Here is a 26960-nt window from a genome sequence, read left to right on the forward strand (position 1 = left end):
AATCTCGCCCATGGGGTGGACAGAGACTGGTCCCATTAGCAGGAGGGTCACGAACTAGAGGAAACCGGTGTAAGGTGATTAGAGGGAGAAGTACAGGGGTAGCACAGTGAACATAGACCATACAGTGCAGGAGGCCATTCGGCCCATCGAGTCTGCACCGAACCACTTAAGCCCTCATTTCATCATAGAATTTACAGTGCAGAAGGAGGCCATTCGGCCCATCGAGTCCGCACCGGCTCCTGGAGGGAGCACCCTACCCAAGGTCAACACCTCCACCCTATCCCCACAACCCAGCAACCCCACCCAACACTAAGGGCAATTTTGGACATTAAGGGCAATTTATCACAGCCAATCCACCTAACCTGCACATCTTTGGACTGTGGGAGGAAACCGGAGCACCCGGAGGAAACCCACGCACACACGGGGAGGACGTGCAGACTCCGCACAGACAGTGACCCAGCGGGGAATCGAACCTGGGACTCTGGCGCTATGAAGCCACAGTGCTATCCACTTGTGCTACAGTGGTTACCACTGTTGCTTCACAGCGCCAGGGCCCCAGTTTTGATTCCCGGCTTGCTTCGCTATCTGTGCGGAATCTGCACGTCCTCCCCGTGTCTGCGTGGGTTTCCTCCGGGTGCTCCGGTTTCCTCCCACAAGTCCCGAAAGACTCGCTTGTTAGGGGAATTGGACATTCTGAATTCTCCTTCGGAGCACCCGAACAGGCGCCGGAATGTGGCGACTAGGGGATTTTCACAGTAACTTCATTGCAGTGTTAATGGAAGCCTACTTGTGACCCTAATAATGATTATTCTTACATTCAGAAAAACGTTATTACGCAGCGTGTGGATAGGATTTGGAATGTGTCGCCCGAAGGTGAGGTAGATTCAATCGAGGCTTTCAAAAAGAGGTTCGACAAAGAGTCACCCAGACTCGAAACTTCAGCTCCCTTCTCTCTCCACAGATGCTGTCCGACCTGCTGGGATTGTCCGGCGTTTTCTGTTTTTCGTTCGTAAAGGAATTGGATAAGTACCTGGAGGGCTGAGAGACCGGGTCAGCTGATTGCTCCGTCTGTGCTGCAACCAATCTCTGATTCTACGATTAGTTGGCATCAGAGTTGGCACTGCCATTCTGGGGCAGAACAAGCTGGGCCAACAAGGAAGTGGCTCTCAGATTCCTGCAAACCATTTAATTGGCCAGCAATGACTCTGCAAATCTCTATTTACTGAACAAAGCTGGTTTTAAAATGTGCCCTTAATAATAATAATCGCTTATTGTCACAAGCAGGCTTCAATGAAGTTACTGTGAAAAGCTCCTAGTCGCCACATTCCGGCGCCTGTTTGGGGAGGCCGGTACGGGAATTGAACCCGCGCTGCTGGCCTTGTTCTGCATTACAAGCGAGCTACTTAGCCCAGTGTGCTAAACCAGCCCCTTTAAACAGGTGAGATGACCCACGGCAGAATGCACATTACTGTAAAGTGTCAAAGCAGCTGATTGGCTCAATAAACAGAATTCAAAATGTAACCATGGCCAGCTATCATGCCAAGCAGCAGCTCCCCTGCTCAGTCTGGCTCCGTCAGTATTATTCTTGGCCCTTGAAGGTTCAACATACAAGCCCCAATTTAACCCGGCCCTTCAGTACTGTGCTGAGGAATGTGCACCTCCAATCCTGGCAACTTGAGCACCCCATTTTTTAATCATTCTGCAGTGAGCAGCCATGTTTCCAGCTGCCTGTGCCAACAGCTCCTTAAAACCTACCCTGTTGACTAAGTTTGTTTCCCTGTTCTAATACCTCCCAATCTGGCTTGTTGTCAGATTCTGTTTCACATTCACTCCTGCGAACCGCTCTGGAACATTTTACAAGGTTAAAGGGTCTATACAAGTGTAAGTTGCTGCTGCAATGTTGGCATACGTGTGGCATTTGGGGAAGATGTTTACTTGACCCTTATTTGCCGGCTGTGGGCAGAGCTCTAGGCGGGGTGCTCTGAGAGTGGAGAGTGCTGCTGGCCTTGTCAACATTCACCCCTCACCTGGAAAACAGTTTAACTCCCTGCTCTGCTGATTGGCTGCCAGGACTGTCCAAATAACAGAACTAATTACACGTCGAAAGCAATTTATTGGCTGTGTTGCACTTTGGGTTTGGAGGATGTGAGTGGACGCGGTAAATGTGCATGTCATTTCTTATTTCCACAGTTAACGCTGAACTATGTTCAGACACTGGAGTGGAGCAATCGAGCGTCTACTCACATTGTCCCTGCAACCCATATTAACAAAGAGCCCATCAAGGCATTCTGTCCCCGAGCCATCTGATAGCTGCATTCCTATTAATGCCACTTTTCTTCAACAAATCTTGAACACGGTATGTTATTAAGCTGCTGATGCTGCAATCGTACAGCATCCCCCATCTCCCAATGTTTGGACACGCTGCAATTTCTGCGAAATGTTTAGTCAAACAAGACCTTCCCTGCTCTGCTGCTCACTAACGTCACCCTGTAGCAGGGGCTATTAGTTTAATGCAACTGCGTTGAAACTAACTGTCTTGTCTGCTACCCTTTGTACCCAGGGTTGCAACCACAGCCCTTCCACTGGGATTTTGGGAAAATGCAACTAGCGCTTCCCAACCTTACAGCATAAAATATTATATTACACAATTTTTTTATTTCCAATTAAGGGGCAATTTAACGAGGCCAACCCACCTAACCTGACATCTTTGGATTGTGGGGGTGAAACCCATGCAAACACGGGGAGAATGTGCAAACTCCACACGGATAGTGACCCAGAGCCGAGATCGAACCTGGGACCTCGGCGCCGTGAGGCAGCAGTGTTAAGCACTGCGCCACCGTGCTGCCCATATTATAATATATTATATTATATTATACAATATTATATTCACTTCCCATCAGTAAATGTCAGTGAGTCACAGGCCTCATTCAGGAGTGGAAAATGAAGAGTATATGTTGCAGGAGGTTTGTGTTTGGATAGGGGGGAGCATGATTACAGGTGAATGGGGTGATTGCGTGGTAGTGTGTAGTGGTGTCGGGTGTGTGAGCGGGGTGGTGTCAGGTGTGTGTGGGGAACAGTGCCGGGTGTGGGAGACGGTGTCAGGTGTGTGTGGTGGTGGTACCGGGTGTGTGTGTGGTATTTGGTGTGTGCGGTGAGAGTTTGCTCAAATATTGATCACTGTCTTAAATATCCTGGCATCCATCACCAGCACACGGTGTCACAAGCAGGCTTACATTAACACTGTAATGACGTTACTGTGAGAATCCCCTGGTCGCCACACTCCGCCACCTGTTCGGGTACACAGAGGGAGAATTCAGAATGTCCAGTTCACCTAACAGTACGTCCTTCGGGACTTGTGGGAGGAAACCGGAGCTCCCGGAGGAAACCCACGTGGACACGGGGAGAACGTGCAGACTCCGCACAGACAGTCACCCAAGCCGTCTATCTTTCCAAGGTTTCTGTGACAGCTCATTCCAAATCTGTGACTCTCACCTAGAAAAGCATTTGCAATGGGAGCATGGTAACATCACTGAGCCACACGTCATCCTGGTTTGAATATATATCACTGTTCCTGCATTGCTGTCAGGTTAAAATTCCAGCACTCCCTCTCTAACAACACAGTGGGTGTACCTACACCAGGTGGACTGCAGCGGCTCAATAAGGCAGCTCACCACCACCTTCTCAAGGGCAACTCTCGCAGCTAACAGCCGCGTCCTGAGAATTATTATTTAAAAAATTGCGCCCCAGCCTCTTTACTGACCGGTGCAACCAATGACGATAACTGGTCTTCAAAGGTGCCTATTAGGAAGTCGAGTCAGCTTATTTCAGCCTGACCAGCAGAGGGCGTGACAATTCACTTCCCTGGTCCCAAACTAGAGAAGGGGAATGTCAAACTGGGCTCCTTTCCCTGGTCCCCTGCTGGGCAAGATGTGTAAGTGTGGACATAGTGAGAACTGATTTGGAGATAATGTATTGTGACCCCGTTGAATAGTTTGTTGATACTCACTAGCTCATGGTGGACCAATGGCTGGAGAAGGCCATCTTCACATGCGCACACACGTTTACATACACAGATACACACTTAAACAGGCGCACATAGTTACATACACACACGCACATTCACACACACATACACGTACATCCACATGCAATTTTACACATACACACTTACAGACACAGATACACACACACGCACAAATGCTTACACGCACGCACACACTTTTACACACACACTGTAATGATTTAAATAGCTGACAAGATGTTGACGTTACTTCTAAAGGCTTCCGTTTATTAACGTGCTTTGCACCTGCTACTTTTAATCTACAGCCAACAGCCAGTCTCCCTGGCTCAAGGCTTGCTCTTCCAGATGATCTTGCGAATGATTGGCTGAAAACTCTTTTTTTTGATGACGGCTGGAGATGTGGGGCTGGATTCTCCGGTCGCTAACGGCCGAAATCGCGTTCGCCGATCAGCCGAAGAATCAAAGTTCCCGACCAAATCGGCGGCTGAGTCCCTGACGGCGTGGGGCCCACCTGGTCTCGTCCGTCGGTAACTCGCCGTGGCGGCTAGGGGCTTCGCGGGTCGGGTCCGGGAGTGGCCGCCGTCATGTAGCACGGCGCGGCCACGGACCCGGCAATTCTGTGCCCGGCTAGACACGGCAAGCTGTGCCCGGCTAGACTCGGCAAGCTGTGCCCGGCTAGACTCGGCAAGCTGTGCCCGGCTATACTTGGCAAGCTGTGCCCGGCTAGACTCGGCAAGCAGTGCCCGGCTAGATTCGGCAAGCAGTGCCCGGCTAGACTCGGCAAGCAGTGCCCGGCTAGACTCGGCAAGCAGTGCCCGGCTAGACCCGGCAAGCTGTGCCCGGCTGTGCCCGGCTAGACCCGGCAAGCTGTACCCGGCTAGACTCGGCAAGTTGTGCCCGGCTAGACCTGGCAAGCTGTACCCGGCTAGACCCGGCAAGCTGTGCCCGGCTGTGCCCAGCTAGACCCGGCAAGCTGTACCCGGCTAGACTCGGCAAGTTGTGCCCGGCTAGACCTGGCAAGCTGTACCCGGCTAGACGCGGCAAGCTGTGCCCGGCTAGACCTGGCAAGCTGTACCCGGCTAGACCTGGCAAGCTGTACCCGGCTAGACTCGGCAAGCTGTACCCGGCTAGACTCGGCAAGTTGTGCCCGCTAGACCTGGCAAGCTGTACCCGGCTAGACTCGGCAAGCTGTGCCCGGCTAGACTCGGCAAGCTGTGCCCGGCTAGACTCGGCAAGCTGTGCCCGGCTAGACTCGGCAAGCTGTGCCCGGCTAGACTCGGCAAGCTGTGCCCGGCTAGACTCGGCAAGCTGTGCCCGGCTAGACTCGGCAAGCTGTGCCCGGCTAGACTCGGCAAGCTGTGCCCGGCTAGACTCGGCAAGCTGTGCCCGGCTAGACCCGGCAAGCTGTGCCCGGCTAGACCCGGCAAGCTGTGCCCGGCTAGACCCGGCAAGCTGTTCCCGGCTAGACGAGGCATGCTGTACCCGGCTAGACTCGGCAAGCTGTGCCCGGCTAGACCCGGCAAGCTGTGCCCGGCTAGACCCGGCAAGCTGTTCCCGGCTAGACGAGGCATGCTGTACCCGGCTAGACCCGGCAAGCTGTACCCGGCAAGCTGTACCCGGCTAGACCCGGCAAGCTGTACCGGCTAGACTCGGCAAGCTGTGCCCGGCTAGACTCGGCAAGCTGTGCCCGGCTAGACTCGGCAAGCTGTGCCCGGCTAGACTCGGCAAACTCTGCCCGGCTAGACTCGGCAAGCTGTGCCCGGCTAGACTCGGCAAGCTGTGCCCGGCTAGACTCGGCAAGCTGTGCCCGGCTAGACTCGGCAAGCTGTGCCCGGCTAGACTCGGCAAGCTGTGCCCGGGTAGACTCGGCAAGCTGTGCCCGGCTAGACACGGCAAGCTGTACCCGGGTAGACTCGGCAAGCTGTGCCCGGCTAGACCCGGCAAGCTGTACCCGGGTAGACCCGGCAAGTTGTACCCGGCTAGACCGGGCAAGCTGTACCCGGCTAGACTACATTAGCGAGCAAGCTGGTGCACGGGAGTAAGCAGATGGGGGGACCATGATGCACCTCTCAGGGGGGAGAGAGTGCCTGGAAGGTGGTGTGGGGGGAGGAGAGAGAGCAGCAAACCAGGGGAGGGTTAGGTTTAGGTTAGGAAGCAAGAGGCAAGGGAAGGGACCGCGTAGACAAGGGAGGGGAAGTAATGGGGGAGTGGGGAAAGGGAAGGGGGGACCGCATGAACATGCGAGCTCGGGGGGGAGGGAATGGGGGAACTGGGGGATGGGAAGGGGGGAAAGAGTAGAGTGTTGGTTACAACAGGTTGCATGTAGAGACGGCTGGAAAGAGGGAGGGGCAGCAGCCACCTTGGGTGGTCCACGGTGCAGGGGCACGTCCACAAGGTAAGTATGATTGACCCCTTAGAATGGGGGTGGGAGGGACGACAACAAACCCCCATCAGAATGATCACCTGGACCGTGAGGGGACTCAACGGGCTGGTGAAAAGATCCAGAGTCTTCGTCCATCTTAAGCGCCGACGGTCGATGTAGGAGACACATTTTTTTTAAATGTAAATTTATTATTTCTTTTCCAATTAAGGAGCAATTTAGTGTGGCCAATCCACCTAACCTACACATCTTTGGGTTGTGGGGGTGAGACCCACGCAGACCTGGGGAGAATGTGCAAACTCCACACAGACAGTGGCCCAGGGCCAGGGTTCGAACCTGGGTCCTCAGCCCCGCAGTCCCAGTGCTAACCACTGCGCCACGCGCTGCCCAATATAGGAGACACATTTAAGAGAGAGGGACCGACTGAGGGTAAGGAAAATCTGGGTGGGTCGGACATATCAGATGTGCTTTGAGAGTGGCCATGCTGTTTAACAAAATAGTAGCAATGAACACGGACATAGTGGGGGATGATGCGAAAAGTTAGAGGGATCCTAGAAGGGTGGTTCTTGTAAATATATACGCCCCAAACTGGGATGACGCCGAGTTCGTTAAAAAAAAAAAAACAATGGCAGAAATCCCCGACCTAGACTCCCACCACCATTGGGGGAGACCTCAACTGTGTGCAGGACCCACAAATTGACAGGTCCGGCCCTAGGTCGGGGTCAAAATCAGGAACGGCAAGAGAATTAACCACCTTTTATGGAGCAGATGGGGGAGGGTGGGCCCGTGATGGTTCAATCTTCCAAGTTGAAGGAATTTTCCTTCTTCGCTCATGTCCACGAAGTCTACTCCCGCATAGACTTCTTTGTGGTGGGTAAGTCGGTGCTTCCAGGGGTGACTGGAATGGAATACTCGGTAGTAGTAATCTCGGACCACCCACCACACTATATGGATGTGAGGGTGGAGACGGGTCGGTCCCAGCCCCCCCCCATGGAGGCAGAACACAACCCTCCTCGCTGACGAGGCGTTCTGCGAGGAAAATGTCACAAGACATTGGCGATTATGTAACCTGCAACCAGAACAGGGAGGTCTCACCCTCCACGTTCTGGGAGGCACTGAAGGGCTGGGCATACCAGTCAGAAAACTCCAATAAAAACATTTTTAAAAAACAATTACTGCCAGGATTCATTGAATAGCCTGGGACTCTTTAACCCAGAAATGCGAAGGCTGAGGTGACCCATTTGAGCTCTTTAAAGTTATGAAAGGGATTGACAGAGTCAAAGGACACATGTTTCCACTAAACTAGAGGCCTTAAGGACAGAAACCAATAAATCCACTTGGGAATTCAGGATAAAACTTTTTACCCAGAGAGTGGTTTAAAAATGTGGAACTTGTACCATCCGAACTGGTCGCGAAAAATAGAATAAGATACATTTAAGATCTGTTAAGATAGTTAAAGTGGGAGAGACAGCGAAAGATGGTCGGCTTGGCTAGAGCGTGTTGTCAGTGGGACTGAATGGCCTGTTTGGTGATGTGAATTCTCTGTAATTTTGTACCGAGCGTAAAGTGAACCTGAGGAGGCGGGGGCGTAGTGGTATTGTCACTGGACTAGTAATTCAGAGACTCCGAGGTCATGATCTGGGGACCTGGGTTCAAATCCCGCCAGGGCAGATAGTGAAATTTGAATTCAATAAAAATCTGGGATTAAAAGTCCAAAGGTGGTCATGAAACCCTTGTCGATTGTCACACAAGGAAAACCCATCTGGTTCACTAATGTCCTTCAAGGAAAGGAAATCTCTCATCCTTACCCGGTCTGGCCTACATGTGACTCCAGATCCACAGCAATGTGGTTGACTCTTGGGCAATAAATGCCCAGACAGCGAAGGCCTCATCCCATGAACAAATAAAAAAACAAATCTGGGATTCACAGGAAAATCCCCAACAAATTATTAAATGGAGTGAATCCAGAGGATTCACCAATCATGAGCAATTGTCAGTGTTGGGCTGGACAAAGAACAAAGGAACAATGGCACGTTGAAAGACAATAACCACTTATCACATTTCACTCTCCACTACCGGGCAGCACGGTAGCATTGTGGATAGCACAATTGCTTCACAGCTCCAGGGTCCCAGGTTCAATTCCAGCTTGGGTCACTGTCTGTGCGGAGTCTGCACGTCCTCCCCGTGTGTGCGTGGGTTTCCTCCGGGTGCTCCGGTTACCTCCCACAGTCCAAAGATGTGCAGGTTAGGTGGATTGGCCTTGATAAATTGCCCTTAGTGTCCAAAATTGCCCTTAGTGTTGGGTGGGGTTACTGGGTTATGGGGATAGGGTGGAGGTATGGACCTTGGGTAGCATGCTCTTTCCAAGAGCCGGTGCGGACTCGATGGGTCGAATGGCCTCCTTCTGCACTGTAAATTCTATGATAAACCTGTCCCCACTCACCCCTTGCCCAAACCCCGGTCCTTTACGAGGACCTCATCTTGTGCTGTTTTCATGGCCCTGTTGCCCATCTCCCTCTCTTTCTCTCTCCCCATTTCTCCCTCGCTCTCTCTCTCTCCCCATTTCCCCCTCGCTCTCCCGCTCTCCCGTTCTCCCGCTTTCTCCCGCTCTCTCCCCTTCTCCCTCTCTCTCTCTCCCCTTCTCCCTCTCTCCCACTCTCCACTGTGCCGAACCAGGAACCAATCCCAACCATTTTAAACGCTTCAGTTGGCGGAACGTTGCCATGAGGTTTGCCCAGGCTGCCTTCTGGTTTCCTTGCTGACCGTTTAACACGGGAGCCTCCTCTGCATCCTCTCTCTCCTGCTGCCTCCGACCTTTCTATTTGCCTCTCACAAAAAAGCAAAAGAATTTTGAAGTCATGCAGCAAACTTCCAACACATGCCGGACGATCAATCATGAGGCAGTTCCGAAAGCAAACTTAACTGGAGCAGAGGAAATGATGAAAAAGCAAACGCGGTTGCAAGAGAAACAGTGGAGTGCGTTTTAAGGCAGTGACGCATCAGGGGGCTCCATTGGCCAATCTTTGAGCTCTCGGTTCAAGAAAAGTCACTGAACTGTTCGATGTTTTACTGTCTTGTAACGCGCTCCTGGTTGGGGTGCTGTCTACTTGCACGGACATTACATTGCAGCGTTATATAAGAAAATAACCGGAGAGGACTACCTTAAAGAGATGGTTATTAATAGGATGGCCCTGGAAGAAACAGGAAAGGGAGAGAACTGCAAGATTAATTGAGAAGAAAAGGATGAAGAGAGAAAGAGAGAAATAAAGCAACAATTACAGCAACTAACTGGAATAAGTGAAACAAGACAGGGTGAAAATATCTCAGATTAACAGGAAACCACAAATACTGATCACGCGACTGGATAGAGGCAGCATTGCTAAGAGACAGACCAAGAAATAACAGTAAGGAACTACACAACAGACTGATTACAACACACATCCCTCATAAACATCACTCTTCCCCATGTTGAGGCAGCACTCTGGCTGTACTTTACCCAGATTAATCAGTCAGAATTTCCTGCCGTACTCACTGAGCAATGGTTCAATCGAGGGGCACCTCCCCGATGGAAATACGATAGCTTGACACGGCCCGTTCAAACCTGCTGCTGCCGGGACTGAGAATTCTAAACTTTGGGAATGATTTAACAGTGAAACCCAGCCTCTACCCAAAACAAATACTGTACAACTGTGAACGGAGATGCCCTCTCCTGCACTTAGAATATCGCACTGTTAGCGCTCATTCTCCCACCCTCTCTCTCTCTCAGCTGTCCTGCGAGGCGGAGCCCTGAGAAAATGTGGATCTTGTATTTCTATCTCAGACGTGGGTGATGTTTTCAGTCCTTTGGCGTTTCCCAGAGCATGCTGGGATTTCTATGCCACAGTGGTGAACATTATCATTGAGGGCACTACAGAATTAAAGGCAGGATTCTTGGAAGTGTGGAGGAACAGAGGGATCGAGAGGTCCACGGACATAGATCCCTCAAAGTTGCCACCCAGGTTGATAGGGTTGTTAATAAGGTGTATGGTGTGTTGGCTTTCATTAACAGGGGGATTGAGTTTAAGAGCCACGAGGTTTTGCTGCAGCTTTATAAAACCCTGGTTAGACCACACTTGGAATATTGGCCACGATTCCCCCAGCCCCGCACCAGGCCGGAGAATCGCCGCAACCGCGCCGCCCCGACGCGCGATTCTCCGAGGTGCGGAGAATCAGGGGCATTTCCGCCGGCGCGTTTGGTGCGGCACCGGTCACGGGCCGCTGTACGAGGCGGGGCCGCCGATTCTCCGGCCCGGATGGGGGGGGGGGGGAAAGGGGGGCTCCGTCCCCGGGGCGGGGCCTCCGATGGGGTCTGGCCCCGCGGTCGGGACCCACTGATCGGCGGGCCGGCCTCTCGCTCCCAGGGCCTATTTTGTTACGCCTCCGGCCCCATGTTGCGTCGGGGCTGGCGCGTTCCGTAAGGTCACCGCGCATGCGGGGGTTGGCGCGTCGCTAGTGCGGGGGTCACAGCGACTGCAGTAAATTGAAGGGGTGTAGGTTAGGTTGATCTTAGATTAGGATAAATGGTCAGCACAACATGGTGGGCCGAAGGGCCTGTACTGTGCTGTAGTGTTGTATGTTCACTCTGAACACTCAATGGAGCTCCTACGTCAGGTACAGTCTGGATCCTTATCTGCTTTTTAAACTGAAATGGTTTGCACCGTTATCTTCAATGAGGAGACATCCTGGGGCAAAGCAGCCAATGTTTCACATTATTTTACCTTCAGGGTAAGTGACTGGTGATTGGTAACGGTGCTGGCTGAGGACAGGAATCCCAGCATGTCATTTTCACACAGTGCTGAGGTTTGCATACGGGCTGGATGGAGCATCCGGGAAAATTGGTGGGAAGGTAAACAGCTGAAATGAGGACCGAGAAATCTTCATTGTCCCTAAGAACCAGGTGAGGATACTCAGCCAGATGGTAGAACATTGTCAGTTTGCGACACTTGGTGTGAAACCAATTAGATTACCTTGGGTTCTACTGGTTGAAAATCCCTTTTCCGAAATGTTTGGGGCCGAGTGTGTACCGGATTTCAGAATTTTCAGATTTTGGGATATATTGCGCAGGCGCGGTGCGCACTGGGAACGACTCATTGCGGTGTGCATCGGGAACTGCGCATGTGAGGTGTGCACTGGGAACGGCTCATGTGAGGAGCGCATCGGGAACTACGCATGTGAGGTGTGCATCGGGAACTGCGCATGTGAGGTGTGCACTGGGAACGGCTCATGTGAGGTGCGCATCGGGAACGGCGCATGTGAGGTGTGCACTGGGAATGGCTCATGTGAGGAGCGCATCGGGAACTACGCATGTGAGGTGTGCACTGGGAACTGCGCATGTGAGGTGTGCACTGGGAACTGCGCATGTGAGGTGTGCACTGGGAACGGCTCATGTGAGGTGCGCATCGGGAACGGCTCATGTGAGGAGCGCATCGGGAACTACGCATGTGAGGTGCGCACTGGGAACTGCGCATGTGAGGAGCGCATTGGGAAATGCGCATGTGAGGTGCGCATCGGGTACTACGCATGTGAAGTGCGCATTGGGAACTGCGCATGTGAGGAGCGCATTGGGAACTGCGCATGTGAGGTGTGCATTGGGAACTGCGCATGTGAGGAGCGCATTGGGAACTACGCATGTGATGTGCGCATCGGGAACTGCGCATGTGAGGTGCGCATTGGGAACTGTGCATGTGAGGAGCGCATTGGGAACTGCGCATGTGAGGTGCGCATTGGGAACTGCGCATGTGAGGAGCGCATTGGGAACTACGCATGTGATGTGCGCATCAGGAACTGCGCATGTGAGGTGCGCATTGGGAACTGCGCATGTGAGGAGCGCATTGGGAACTGCGCATGTGAGGAGCGCATTGGGAACTGCGCATGTGAGGTGCGCATTGGGAACTGCACATGTGAGGAGCGCATTGGGAACTACGCATGTGATGTGCGCATCGGGAACTGCGCATGTGAGGTGCGCATTGGGAACTGCGCATGTGAGGTGCGTATTGGGAACTGCGCATGTGAGGTGCACATTCGGAACTGCGAATGTGAGGAGCGCATTGGGAACTGCGCATGTGAGGTGCGCATTGGGAACTGCGCATGTGAGGTGCGCATTGGGAACTGCGCATGTGAGGTGCGCATTGGGAACTGCGCATGTGAGGAGCGCATCGGGAACTGCGCATGTGAGGAGCACATCGGGAACTGCGCATGTGAGGTGCACACTGGGAACGGCTCATGTGAGGAGCGCATCGGGAACTATGCATGTGAGGTGCGCACTGGGAACTGCGCATGTGAAGAGCGCATTGGAAACTGCGCATGTGAGGTGCGCATCGGGACCTACGCATGTGAAGTGCGCATTGGGAACTGTGCATGTGAGGAGCGCATTGGGAACTGCGCATGTGAGGAGCGCATTGGGAACTGCGCATGTGAGGAGCGCATTGGGAACTGCGCATGTGAGGTGCGCATTGGGAACTGCGCATGTGAGGTGCGCATTGGGAACTGCGCATGTGAGGTGCGCATTGGGAACTGCGCATGTGAGGTGCGCATTGGGAACTGCGAAAGTGAGGTGCGCATTGGGAACTGCGAAAGTGAGGTGCGCATCGGGAACTGCGAAAGTGAGGTGCGCATTGGGAACTGCGCATGTGAGGTGCGCATTGGGAACTGCACATGTGAGGTGTGCATTCGGAACTGCGAATGTGATGAGCTCATTGGGAACTGCGCATGTGAGGAGCGCATTGGGAACTGCGAAAGTGAGGTGCGCATCGGGAACTGCGCATGTGAGGTGCGCATCGGGAACTGCGCATGTGAGGTGCGCATTGGGAATTGCGAAAGTGAGGTGCGCATTGGGAACTGCGTATGTGAGGTGTGCATTGGGAACTGCGTATGTGAGGTGCGCATTGGGAACTGCGCATGTGAGGTGCGCATTGGGAACTGCGCATGTGAGGTGCGCATTGGGAACTACGCATGTGATGTGCGCATCGGGAACTGCGCATGTGATGTGCGCATCAGGAACTGCGCATGTGAGGTGCGCATTGGGAGCTGCGCATGTGAGGTGCGTATTGGGAACTGCGCATGTGAGGTGCACATTCGGAACTGCGAATGTGAGGAGCGCATTGGGAACTGCGCATGTGAGGTGCGCATTGGGAACTGCGCATGTGAGGTGCGCATTGGGAACTGCGCATGTGAGGTGCGCATTGGGAACTGCGCATGTGAGGTGCGCATTGGGAACTGCGAAAGTGAGGTGCGCATTGGGAACTGCGCATGTGAGGTGCGCATTGGGAACTGCACATGTGAGGTGTGCATTCGGAACTGCGAATGTGATGAGCTCATTGGGAACTGCGCATGTGAGGAGCGCATTGGGAACTGCGAAAGTGAGGTGCGCATCGGGAACTGCGCATGTGAGGTGCGCATCGGGAACTGCGCATGTGAGGTGCGCATTGGGAATTGCGAAAGTGAGGTGCGCATTGGGAACTGCGTATGTGAGGTGTGCATTGGGAACTGCGTATGTGAGGTGCGCATTGGGAACTGCGCATGTGAGGTGCGCATTGGTAACTGTGCATGTGAGGTGCGCATTGGGAACTGTGAATGTGAGGTGCGCATTGGGAACTGCGCATGTGAGGTGCGCATTGGGAACTGCACATGTGAGGTGCGAATTCGGAACTGCGAATGTGAGGAGCGCATTGGGAACTGCGCAAGTGAAGTGCGCATCGGGAACTGCGCATGTGAGGTGCGCATCGGGAACTGCGCATGTGAGGTGCGCATCGGGAACTGCGCATGTGAGGTGCGCATCGGGAACTGCGCATGTGAGGAGCGCATCGGGAACTGCGCATGTGAGGTGCGCATTGGGAACTGCACATGTGAGGTGCGCATTGGGAACTGCGCATGTGAGGTGCGCATTGGGAACTGCGCATGTGAGGTGCGTATTGGGAACTGCGCATGTGAGGTGCGCATTGGGAACTGCACCTGTGAGGAGCGCATTGGGAACTGCGCATGTGAGGTGCGCATTGGGAACTGCGCCTGTGAGGAGCGCATTGGGAACTGCGCATGTGAGGTGCGCATTGGGAACTGCGCCTGTGAGGTGCGCATTGGGAACTGCGCATGTGAGGTGCGCATTGGGAACTGCATCTGCGGTACGCTTGAAAAAAAAAGTGGGCAACTTGGAATTTTCCGATTCTCAGATAAAGGGCTGCTCAAGGTGTATAAGTATTGACGTGACATTCATGTTAAGATAATGTTTAGCACCATATATCTAACCCAGCCCAAGTTCACGGCAGGAATGTGCCAGGTTCAGGATATGTGTTTCTTTCCTGCCCCTCATCGCCCAAGACAATCCACCGTGAAACAGCTTGTGGATATGAAGACACAAGTAGAGGGTAAACACAGCCCGCATTCTGTGTCTGGGTCTATCACGGCAGGACGCGCTGTTACATGGCGTGTAGTACATTTATTATTTTGCGTACAGATTGGTGTACTCATATTTTTGTCCCTTACAAACCTGGACGGAAGTGATTAAAGGTCATAGATTATCATAGAATTTACAGTGCTGAAGGAGGCCATTCGGCCCATCGAGTCTGCACCGGCTCTTGGAAAGAGCACCCTACCCAAGGTCAACACCTCCACCCTATCCCCATAACCCAGTAACCCCACCCAACATTAAGGACAATTGTGGTTACGAAGGGCAATTTAGCATGGCCAATCCACCTAACCTGCACATCTGTGGACTGTGGGAGGAAACCGGAGCACCCGGAGGAAACCCACGCAGACACGGGGAGAACGTGCAGACTCCGCACAGACAGTGACCCAAGCCGGAATCGAACCTGGGACCCTGGCGCTGTGAAGCAATTGTGCTATCCACAATGCTACCGTGCTGCCCATGGCAGGTCATGGCATTTAATCAAGCATTTAAACCCAGAATACAATGAAACACCACCAGATTAAAACTACATCTGAAATCAGCGATTGGGAAGAATCCACGCCCGTCGCAACTCTCACCTCAAATTTCTTGCGCAGTTCAGAATCCTCGTCATCCTCAATTATGGGGACGTTATAATACTCCCCTTCTTCTTGGCTCAGGAGTTTGAACCTGTGGGAGTGACGAAGGAGAGGGAGTTAGTGCCCCAGGTTCAAACAGGCGGGATGATAGGTGGCTTGGATAGGTGCCATTGGACAGGAGCCCAGGTTTAGCGGCCATGTTGACAGTGAAGGAGGAGCTCAGGCCCTCACTGACCAACAGGAACGTAAGCAGAGACGCAAAGATGATGTCAAGCAAGACGGCAGGGTGCAATGGGATTCTGTGCTGCAGCACACGGACTAAACACAAGAACCACAACTTTTAATTTCGGCACCAAGTTATTTCTACCAGACTGCAGCTCCATATCATAGTCACCTTCATTCCCGGCGTGTGTTTAAAGGAGAAACAATTCCAGCTTTGTCGGAACTGGACACTCTGGCCTGGCCCGGCTCCCTTGGTGGCAGATTCTCACACCTTCCTCGGATGGGAATGCGAAATGAACCAGACCCAGGAAGTGTTCAGAGATCCCATGTCCTCCCACATCCTCTCCCCCAAATCAATTCAGTTGGTTCAAGGGGCCTTGCCTGCATGCTGACGTTTAACCAGCCAGGAAGCAGCAAACACAGCAAACAGAAGAAGGCCATTCAGCCCCTCAAGACTGCTCCACCATTCAATTAGATCATGGCTGATCGGTACCTGAATGCCATGACCCGGAATCTCAGTCCCTTGAACGCCAGTCACCTGAATGCTATCTGCCTGAACAACCTGACCCTGAACACCGTGACCGTGACCCTGAACACTCTGACCCTGAACACCCTGACCCAGAACACCCAGACCCTGAACACCCTGACCCAGAACACCCTGACCCTGAACACCCTGACCCTGAACACCCTGACCCTGAACACCCTGACCCTGAACGCCGTGACCCTGAACGCCGTGACCCTGAACGCCGTGACCCAGAACACCCTGACCCAGAACACCCTGACCCTGAACACCCTGACCCTGAACACCCTGACCCAGAACACCCTGACCCTGAACACCCTGACCCAGAACACCCTGACCCTGAACACCGTGACCGTGACCCTGAACACTCTGACCCTGAACACTCTGACCCTGAACACCCTGACCCTGAACACCCTGACCCTGATCACCCTGACCATGAACGCCGTGACCCTGAACGCCGTGACCCTGAACACCGTGACCCTGAACGCCGTGATCCTGAACGCCGTGACCCTGAACACCGTGACCCTGAACTGCATGACCCCGAACACCATGACCCTGAACAGCATGACCCAGAACACCGTGACCCCGAACACCGTGACCCTGAACAGCGTGACCCAGAACACCGTGACCCCGAACACCGTGACCCCGAACACCGTGACCCAGAACACCGTGACCCCGAACGCCGTGACCCCGAACGCCGTGACCCAGAACGCCGTGACCCAGAACGCCGTGACCCCGAACACCGTGACCCCGGACACCGTGACCACGAACACCGTGACCCTGAACTGCATGACCCAGAACACCGTGACCCCGAACAGCGTGACCCAGAACACCGTGACCCAGAACACCGTGACCCTGAACAGCATGACCCAGAACACCGTGACCCCGAACACCGTGACCCCGAACACCGTGACCCCGAACACCGTGACCCCGAACACCGTGACCCCGAACACCGTGACCCCGGACACCGTGACCCCGGACACCGTGACCCCGGACACCGTGACCACGAACACCGTGACCACGGACACCGTGACCCCGGACACCGTGACCCCGGACACCGTGACCCCGGACACCGTGATCCCGGACACCGTGACCCCGAACACCGTGACCCCGAACACCGTGACCCCGAACACCGTGGCCCTGAACACCGTGACCCTGAACACCGTGATCCAGGACACCGTGACCCCGGACACCGTGACCCCGTGACCCAGAACACCGTGACCCAGAACACCGTGATCCAGGACACCGTGACCCCGGACACCGTGACCCCGGACACCGTGACCCAGAACACCGTGACCCTGAACGCCGTGACCCTGAACACCGTGACCCCGAACACCATGACCCCGAACGCCATGACCCCGAACACCATGACCCTGAACACCCTGACCCTGAACACCATGACTCTGATCATCATGACCCTGAACGCCGTGACCCTGAACACCATGATTCTGATCATCATGACCCTGAACGCCGTGACCCTGAACACCATGATTCTGATCATCATGACCCCGAACACCGTGACCCTGAACACCGTGACCCTGTACACCCTGACCCTGAACACCATGACTCTGATCATCATGACTCTGATCATCATGACCCTGAACACCTTGACTCTGAACGCCGTGACCCTGAACACCATGACTCTGATCATCATGACCCTGAACACCCTGACCCTGAACACCGTGACTCCGGACACCGTGACCCCGGACACCGTGACCCTGAACACCCTGACCCCGGACACCGTGACCCAGAACACCGTGACCCTGAACACCATGACACTGAACGCCATGACCCAGAACACCGTGACCCCTGACACCGTGACCCCTGACACTGTGACCCCGGACACCGTGACCCAGACCACTGTGACCCCGGACACTGTGACCCCGGACACTGTGACCCCCGGACACTGTGACCCCGGACACTGTGACCCCGGACACTGTGACCCCGGACACCGTGACCCCGGACACCGTGACGCCGGACACCGTGACCCCGAACACCATGACCCTGAACTGCATGACCCTAAAGACCATGACCCTGAAGACCATGACCCTGAAGACCATGACCCTGAAGACCATGACCCTGAACGGCATGACCCTGAACACCGTGACCCCGAACACCGTGACCCCGAACACCGTGACCCCGAACACCGTGACCCCGAACACCGTGACCCCGGACACCATGACCCCGAACACCGTGGCCCAAAACACCGTAACCCCGAACACCGTGACCCTGAAGACCATGACCCTGAACACCATGACCCTGAACGCCATGACCCTGATCATCATGACACTGAACACCTTGACCCTGAACACCGTGACCCTGAACACCGTGACCCTGAACACCGTGACCCTGAACACCTTGACCCTAAACACCGTGACCCAGAACACCGTGACCCCGGACACCATGACCCAGAACACCATGACCCAGAACACCATGACCCCGAACACCATGACCCCGAACACCATGACCCCGAACACCGTGACCCTGTGCACGGTGACCCTGAACGCCATGACCCTGAACGCCATGACCCTGAACGCCATGACCCTGAACTGCATGACCCCGAACACCGTGACCCCGAACACCGTGACCCCGGACACCATGACCCAGAACACCATGACCCCGAACACCATGACCCCGAACACCGTGACCCTGTGCACGGTGACCCTGAACGCCATGACCCTGAACGCCATGACCCTGAACACCATGACCCTGAACACCGTGACCCCGAACACCATGACCGTGAACGCCATGACCCAGAACACCGTGACCCGGAACACCGTGACCCCTGACACCGTGACCCCGGACACCGTGAGGCCGGACACCGTGACCCCGGACACCATGACTCTGAACTGCATGACCCTGAAGACCATGACCCCGAACACCATGACCCTGAACGCCATGACCCTGAACTGCATGACCCTGAACTGCATGACCCCGAACACCGTGGCCCAGAACACCGTGACCCCGAACACCGTGACCCTGAAGACCATGACCCTGAACACCATGACCCTGAACGCCATGACCCTGATCATCATGACCCTGAACACAGTGACCCTGAACACCTTGACCCTAAACACCATGACCCTGAACACCTTGACCCTAAACACCATGACCCTGAACACCATGACCCCGAACACCATGGCCCCAGACACCGTGACCCCGAACACCCTGACCCTGAACGCCATGACCCTGAACCCCATGACCCTGAACACCATGACCTCGGACACCCTGACCCTGAACGCCATGACCCTGAACGCCATGACCCCGAACTGCATGACCCTGAACGCCATGACCCTGAACACCGTGACCCCGGACACCATGACCCTGAACAACGTGACCCCGGACACCGTGACCCCGGACACCGTGACCCCGGACACCATGACCCCTGAAGACCGTGACCCTGAAGACCGTGACCCTGAACACCGTGACCCCGAACACCGTGACCCCGAACACCGTGACCCCGAACACCGTGACCCCGGACACCGTGACCCCGAACTGCATGACCCTGAACACCATGACCCTGAACACCGTGACCCCGGACACCGTGACCCCGGACACCATGACCCCGAACACCATGACCCTGAACACCGTGACCCCGGACACCGTGACCCCGGACACCGTGACCCCGGACACCGTGACCCCGAACACCGTGACCCCGAACACCGTGACCCAGAACACCGTGACCCAGAACACCGTGACCCCGGACATCGTGACCCTGAACACCGTAACCCTGAACTGCATGACCCTGAACTGCATGACCCTGAACTGCATGACCCTGAACACCATGACCCTGAACACGGTGACCCCGGACACCGTGACCCCGGACACCGTGACCCCGGACACCATGACCACGGACACCCTGACCCTGAACACCATGACCCTGAACACCATGACCCTGAACACCATGACCCTGAACACCGTGACCCAGAACACCGTGACCCTGATCACCATGACCCCGAACACCATGACACTGAACGCCGTGACCCAGAACACCGTGACCCGGAACACCGTGACCCCTGACACCGTGACACCTGACACTGTGACCCCGGACACCGTGACCCAGACCACTGTGACCCCGAACACCGTGACCCCGGACACTGTGACCCCGGACACCGTGACGCCGGACACCGTGACCCCGAACACCATGACCCTGAACTGCATGACCCTGAAGACCATGACCCTGAAGACCATGACCCTGAAGACCATGACCCTGAAGACCGTGACCCCGAACACCGTGACCCCGAACACCGTGACCCCGAACACTATGACCCCGGACACCATGACCCCGAACACCGTGACCCAGAACACCGTGACCCCGAACACCGTGACCCCGGACACCGTGACCCCGAACACCGTGACCCTGAACACCGTGACCCCGAACACCGTGACCCAGAACACCATGACCCTGAACGCCATGACCCTGAACTGCATGACCCTGAACTGCATGACCCCGAACACCGTGACCCCGAACACCGTGACCCCGGACACCATGACCCAGAACACCGTGACCCCGAACACCATGACCCCGAACACCGTGACCCTGTGCACGGTGACCCTGAACGCCATGACCCTGAACGCCACGACCCTGAACACCATGACCCTGAACACCATGACCCTGAACACCGTGACCCCGAACACCATGACCGTGAACGCCATGACCCAGAACACCGTGACCCGGAACACCGTGACCCCTGACACCGTGACCCCGGACACCGTGAGGCCGGACACCGTGACCCCGGACACCATGACTCTGAACTGCATGACCCTGAACTGCATGACCCTGAACTGCATGACACTGAACTGCATGACCCCGAACACCGTGGCCCAGAACACCGTGACCCCGAACACCGTGACCCTGAAGACCATGACCCTGAACACCATGACCCTGAACGCCATGACCCTGAACTGCATGACCCTGAACTGCATGACCCCGAACACCGTGGCCCAGAACACCGTGACCCCGAACACCGTGACCCTGAAGACCATGACCCTGAACACCATGACCCTGAACGCCATGACCCTGATCATCATGACCCTGAACACAGTGACCCTGAATACCTTGACCCTCAACACCATGACCCTGAACACCTTGACCCTAAACACCATGACCCTGAACACCATGACCCCGAACACCATGGCCCCAGACACCGTGACCCCGAACACCCTGACCTTGAACGCCATGACCCTGAACCCCATGACCCTGAACACCATGACCCTGAACACCATGACCTCGGACACCCTGACCCTGAACACCGTGACCCTGAACGCCATGACCATGATCATCATGACCCTGAACACCATGACCCTGAACACCGTGACCCTGAACACCGTGACCCTGGACACCATGACCCTGAACACCATGGCCCTGAACACCGTGACCCTGAACACCATGACCCTGAACACCGTGACCCTGAACACCGTGACCCTGAACACCGTGACCCCGAACACCGTGACCCCGAACACCATGACCCCGAACGCCGTGACCCCGAACGCCGTGACCCTGAACGCCATGACCCTGAACACCATGACCCTGAACACCATGACCCTGAACACCATGACCCTGAACGCCATGACCCTGAACGCCATGACCCTGAACACCATGACCCTGAACACCGTGACCCAGAACACCATGACCCTGAACTGCATGACCCTGAACACCATGACCCCGAACACCATGACCCCGAACACCATGACCCCGAACACCATGACCCTGAACTGCATGACCCTGAACTGCATGACCCTGAACACCGTGACCCCGAACACCGTGACCCCGAACACCGTGACCCTGATCATCATGGCCCTGAACACCTTGACCCAGAACACCGTGACCCGGAACACCGTGACCCGGAACACCGTGACCCCTGACACCGTGACCCCTGACACCGTGACCCCTGACACCGTGACCCCTGACACCGTGACCCCGGACACCGTGACCCCGAACACTGTGACCCCGAACACTGTGACCCCGAACACTGTGACCCCGAACACCGTGAACCCGGACACCGTGACCCCGAACACCATGACCCTGAACTGCATGACCCTGAAGAACGTGACCCTGAAGACCATGACCCTGAACTGCATGACCCTGAAGACCATGACCCTGAACACCATGACCCTGAACACCATGACCCTGAACTGCATGACCCTGAACACCGTGACCCTGAACACCATGACCCTGATCACCGTGACCCCGGACACCGTGACCCCGGACACCGTGACCCCGGACACCGTGACCCCGGACACCATGACTCTGAACTGCATGACCCTGAAGACCATGACCCCAAACGCCATGACCCTGAACTGCATGACCCTGAACTACATGACCCCGAACACCGTGGCCCAAAACACCGTAACCCCGAACACCGTGACCCTGAACACCGTGACCCTGAAGACCATGACCCTGAACGCCATGACCCTGATCATCATGACACTGAACACCTTGACCCTGAACACCGTGACCCTGAACACCATGACCCTGAACGCCATGACCCTGATCATCATGACACTGAACACCTTGACCATGAACACCATGACCCTGAACTGCATGACCCTGAACTACATGACCCCGAACACCGTGACGCTGAAGACCATGACCCTGAACACCATGACCCTGAACTGCATGACCCTGAACGCCATGACCCTGAGCACCATGACCCCGAACACCATGACCCTGAACTGCATGACCCTGAACGCCGTGACCCTGAACACCGTGACCCCGGACACCATGACCCTGAACACCGTGACCCCGGACACCGTGACCCCGGACACCATGACCCCGAACACCGTGACCCCGAACACCGTGACCCAGAACACCGTGACCCCGGACACCGTGACCCTGAACACCGTAACCCTGAACTGCATGACCCTGAACTGCATGACACAGAACACCGTGACCCTGAACAGCGTGACCCAGAACACCGTGACCCCGAACAGCGTGACCCAGAACACCGTGACCCCGAACACCGTGACCCTGAACACCGTGACCCCGAACACCGTGACCCAGAACACCGTGACGCTGAACACCGTGACCCCGAACACCGTGACCCAGAACACCGTGACGCTGAACACCGTGACCCCGAACACCGTGACCCCGGACACCGTGACCACGAACACCGTGACCCCAAACACCGTGACCCCGGACACCGTGACCCCGGACACCGTGACCCCGAACACCGTGACCCCGAACACCGTGACCCCGAACACCGTGACCCCGAACACCGTGACCCTGAACACAGTGGCCCTGAACACAGTGGCCCTGAACACCGTGACCCTGAACACCGTGACCCTGAACACCGTGACCCTGAACACCGTGACCCTGAACACCTTGACCCTGAACACCATGACCCAGAACACCATGACTCTGATCATCATGACCCCGAACACCGTGACCCCAAACACCGTGACCCCGGACACCGTGACCCTGAACACCGTGACCACGAACACCGTGACCCCAAACACCGTGACCCCGGACACCGTGACCCCGGACACCGTGACCCTGAACACCGTGACCACGAACACCGTGACCCCGAACACCGTGACCCCGGACACCGTGACCCCGGACACCGTGACCCCGGACACCGTGATCCCGAACACCGTGACCCCGAACACCGTGACCCCGAACACCGTGACCCTGAACACCGTGACCCTGAACACAGTGGCCCTGAACACCGTGACCCTGAACACCGTGGCCCTGAACACCGTGACCCTGAACGCCGTGACCCTGAACGCCGTGACCCTGAACGCCGTGACCCCGAACACCGTGACCCTGAACACCGTGACCCTGAACACCGTGACCCAGGACACCGTGACCCTGGACACCGTGACCCTGAACACCGTGACCCTGAACGCCGTGACCCTGAACGCCGTGACCCTGAACACCGTGACCCTGAACACCGTGACCCTGAACACCGTGACCCTGAACACCTTGACCCTAAACACCGTGACCCTGAACACCGTGACCCAGAACACCGTGACCCAGAACACCGTGACCCAGAACAACGTGATCCAGGACACCGTGACCCCGGACACCGTGACCCCGGGACCCAGAACACCGTGACCCAGAACACCGTGATCCAGGACACCGTGACCCCGGACACCGTGACCCCGTGACCCAGAACACCGTGACCCAGAACACCGTGACCCTGAACGCCGTGACCCTGAACACCGTGACCCCGAACACCATGACCCTGAACGCCATGACCCCGAACACCATGACCCTGAACACCATGACCCTGAACACCCTGACCCTGAACACCATGACTCTGATCATCATGACCCCGAACACCGTGACCCTGAACACCATGACCCTGATCATCATGACCCTGAACACCGTGACCCTGAACACCGTGACTCCGGACACCGTGACCCTGAACACCATGACTCTGATCATCATGACCCTGAACACCGTGACCCTGAACACCGTGACTCCGGACACCGTGACCCTGAACACCATGACCCTGAACACCATGACTCTGATCATCATGACCCCGAACGCCGTGACCCTGAACACCATGACACTGATCATCATGACCCTGAACACCGTGACCCTGAACACCGTGACTCCGGACACCGTGACCCTGAACACCATGACCCTGAACACACTGACCCTGAACATCGTGACCCTGAACACCGTGACCCTGAACACCGTGACCCAGAGCACCGTGACCCTGAACACCGTGACCCTGAACACCGTGACCCCGGACACCGTGACCCTGAACACCGTGACCCTGAACACCATGACCCTGAACACCGTGACCCTGAACACCATGACCCTGAACACACTGACCCTGAACATCATGACCCTGAACACCATGACTCTGATCATCATGACCCTGAACACCGTGACCCTGAACACCGTGACCCCGGACACCGTGACCCTGAACACCCTGATCCCGGACACCGTGACCCAGAACACCGTGACCCTGAACACCATGATTCTGATCATCATGACCCTGAACACCATGACTCTGATCATCATGACCCTGAACACCATGACTCTGATCATCATGACCCTGAACGCCGTGACCCTGAACACCGTGACCCCGGACACCGTGACCCAGAACACCATGACCCTGAACACCATGACTCTGATCATCATGACCCTGAACACCATGACTCTGATCATCATGACCCTGAACACCATGACCCTGAACACCATGACCCTGAACACCATGACCCTGAACGCCGTGACCCTGAACACCATGACTCTGATCATCATGACCCTGAACACCGTGAACCTGAACACCGTGACTCCGGACACCGTGACCCCGGACACCGTGACCCTGAACACCCTGACCCCGGACACCGTGACCCAGAACACCGTGACCCTGAACACCATGACACTGAACGCCATGACCCAGAACACCGTGACCCCTGACACCGTGACCCCTGACACTGTGACCCCGAACACCGTGACCCAGACCACTGTGACCCCGAACACTGTGACCCTGGACACTGTGACCCCGGACACTGTGACCCCCGGACACTGTGACCCCGGACACTGTGACCCCGGACACCGTGACCCCGGACACCGTGACGCCGGACACCGTGACCCCGAACACCATGACCCTGAACTGCATGACCCTAAAGACCATGACCCTGAAGACCATGACCCTGAAGACCATGACCCTGAAGACCATGACCCTGAACGGCATGACCCTGAACACCGTGACCCCGAACACCGTGACCCCGAACACCGTGACCCCGAACACCGTGACCCCGGACACCGTGACCCCGGACACCATGACTCTGAACTGCATGACCCTGAAGTCCATGACCCCGAACACCATTACCCTGAACGCCATGACCCTGAACTGCATGTCCCTGAACTGCATGACCCCGAACACCGTGACCCTGAAGACCATGACCCTGAAGACCATGACCCGAAGACCATGACCCTGAACGCCATGACCCTGAACGCCATGACCCTGAACGCCGTGACCCAGAACACCGTGACCCAGAACACCGTGACCCAGAACACCGTGACCCTGGACACCGTGACCCTGAACACCATGACCCAGAACACCATGACCCAGAACACCATGACCCAGAACACCATGGCCCTGGACACCATGACCCTGAACACCATGACACTGAACACCGTGACCCTGAACACCGTGACCCTGAACACCGTGACCCTGAACACCATGACCCAGAACACCATGGCCCTGGACACCATGACCCTGAACACCATGACCCTGAACACCGTGACCTTGAACACCATGAACCTGAACACCATGAGCCTGTACACCATGACCCTGTACACCATGACCCTGAGCACCGTGACCCTGAACACCATGACCCTGAGCACCGTGGCCCTGGACACCATGACCCTGAACACCGTGACCCTGAACACCGTGACCCCGGACACCATGACCCCGAACACCGTGACCCAGAACACCGTGACCCCGAACACCGTGACCCCGGACACCATGACCCCGAACACCGTGACCCCGAACACTGTGACCCTGAACACCGTGACCCCGAACACCGTGACCCAGAACACCATGACCCTGAACGCCATGACCCTGAACTGCATGACCCTGAACTGCATGACCCCGAACACCGTGACCCCGAACACCGTGACCCCGGACACCATGACCCAGAACACCATGACCCCGAACACCATGACCCCGAACACCGTGACCCTGTGCACGGTGACCCTGAACGCCATGACCCTGAACGCCACGACCCTGAACACCATGACCCTGAACACCATGACCCTGAACACCGTGACCCCGAACACCATGACCGTGAACGCCATGACCCAGAACACCGTGACCCGGAACACCGTGACCCCT

At 55.9% G+C, this 26960-nt stretch overlaps 1 protein-coding gene across 1 annotated transcript in view; it reads right to left on the reverse strand.

Annotated features, from left to right (window-relative positions):
- The window catches only part of prkcab (protein kinase C, alpha, b), a 489840-nt gene that overhangs the window by 77945 nt on the left and 384935 nt on the right, over positions 1 to 26960 (reverse strand). Inside the window, exon 8 of the mRNA XM_072483739.1 lies at positions 15420 to 15510. Coding sequence (XP_072339840.1) covers positions 15420 to 15510 — 91 coding nt within the window. The remainder of the gene's footprint in view (positions 1 to 15419; positions 15511 to 26960) is intronic.

This window comes from Scyliorhinus torazame, chromosome 18 (genome assembly GCF_047496885.1).
Source record: "Scyliorhinus torazame isolate Kashiwa2021f chromosome 18, sScyTor2.1, whole genome shotgun sequence".
In the NCBI taxonomy this organism is placed as follows: Eukaryota; Metazoa; Chordata; class Chondrichthyes; order Carcharhiniformes; family Scyliorhinidae; genus Scyliorhinus; species Scyliorhinus torazame.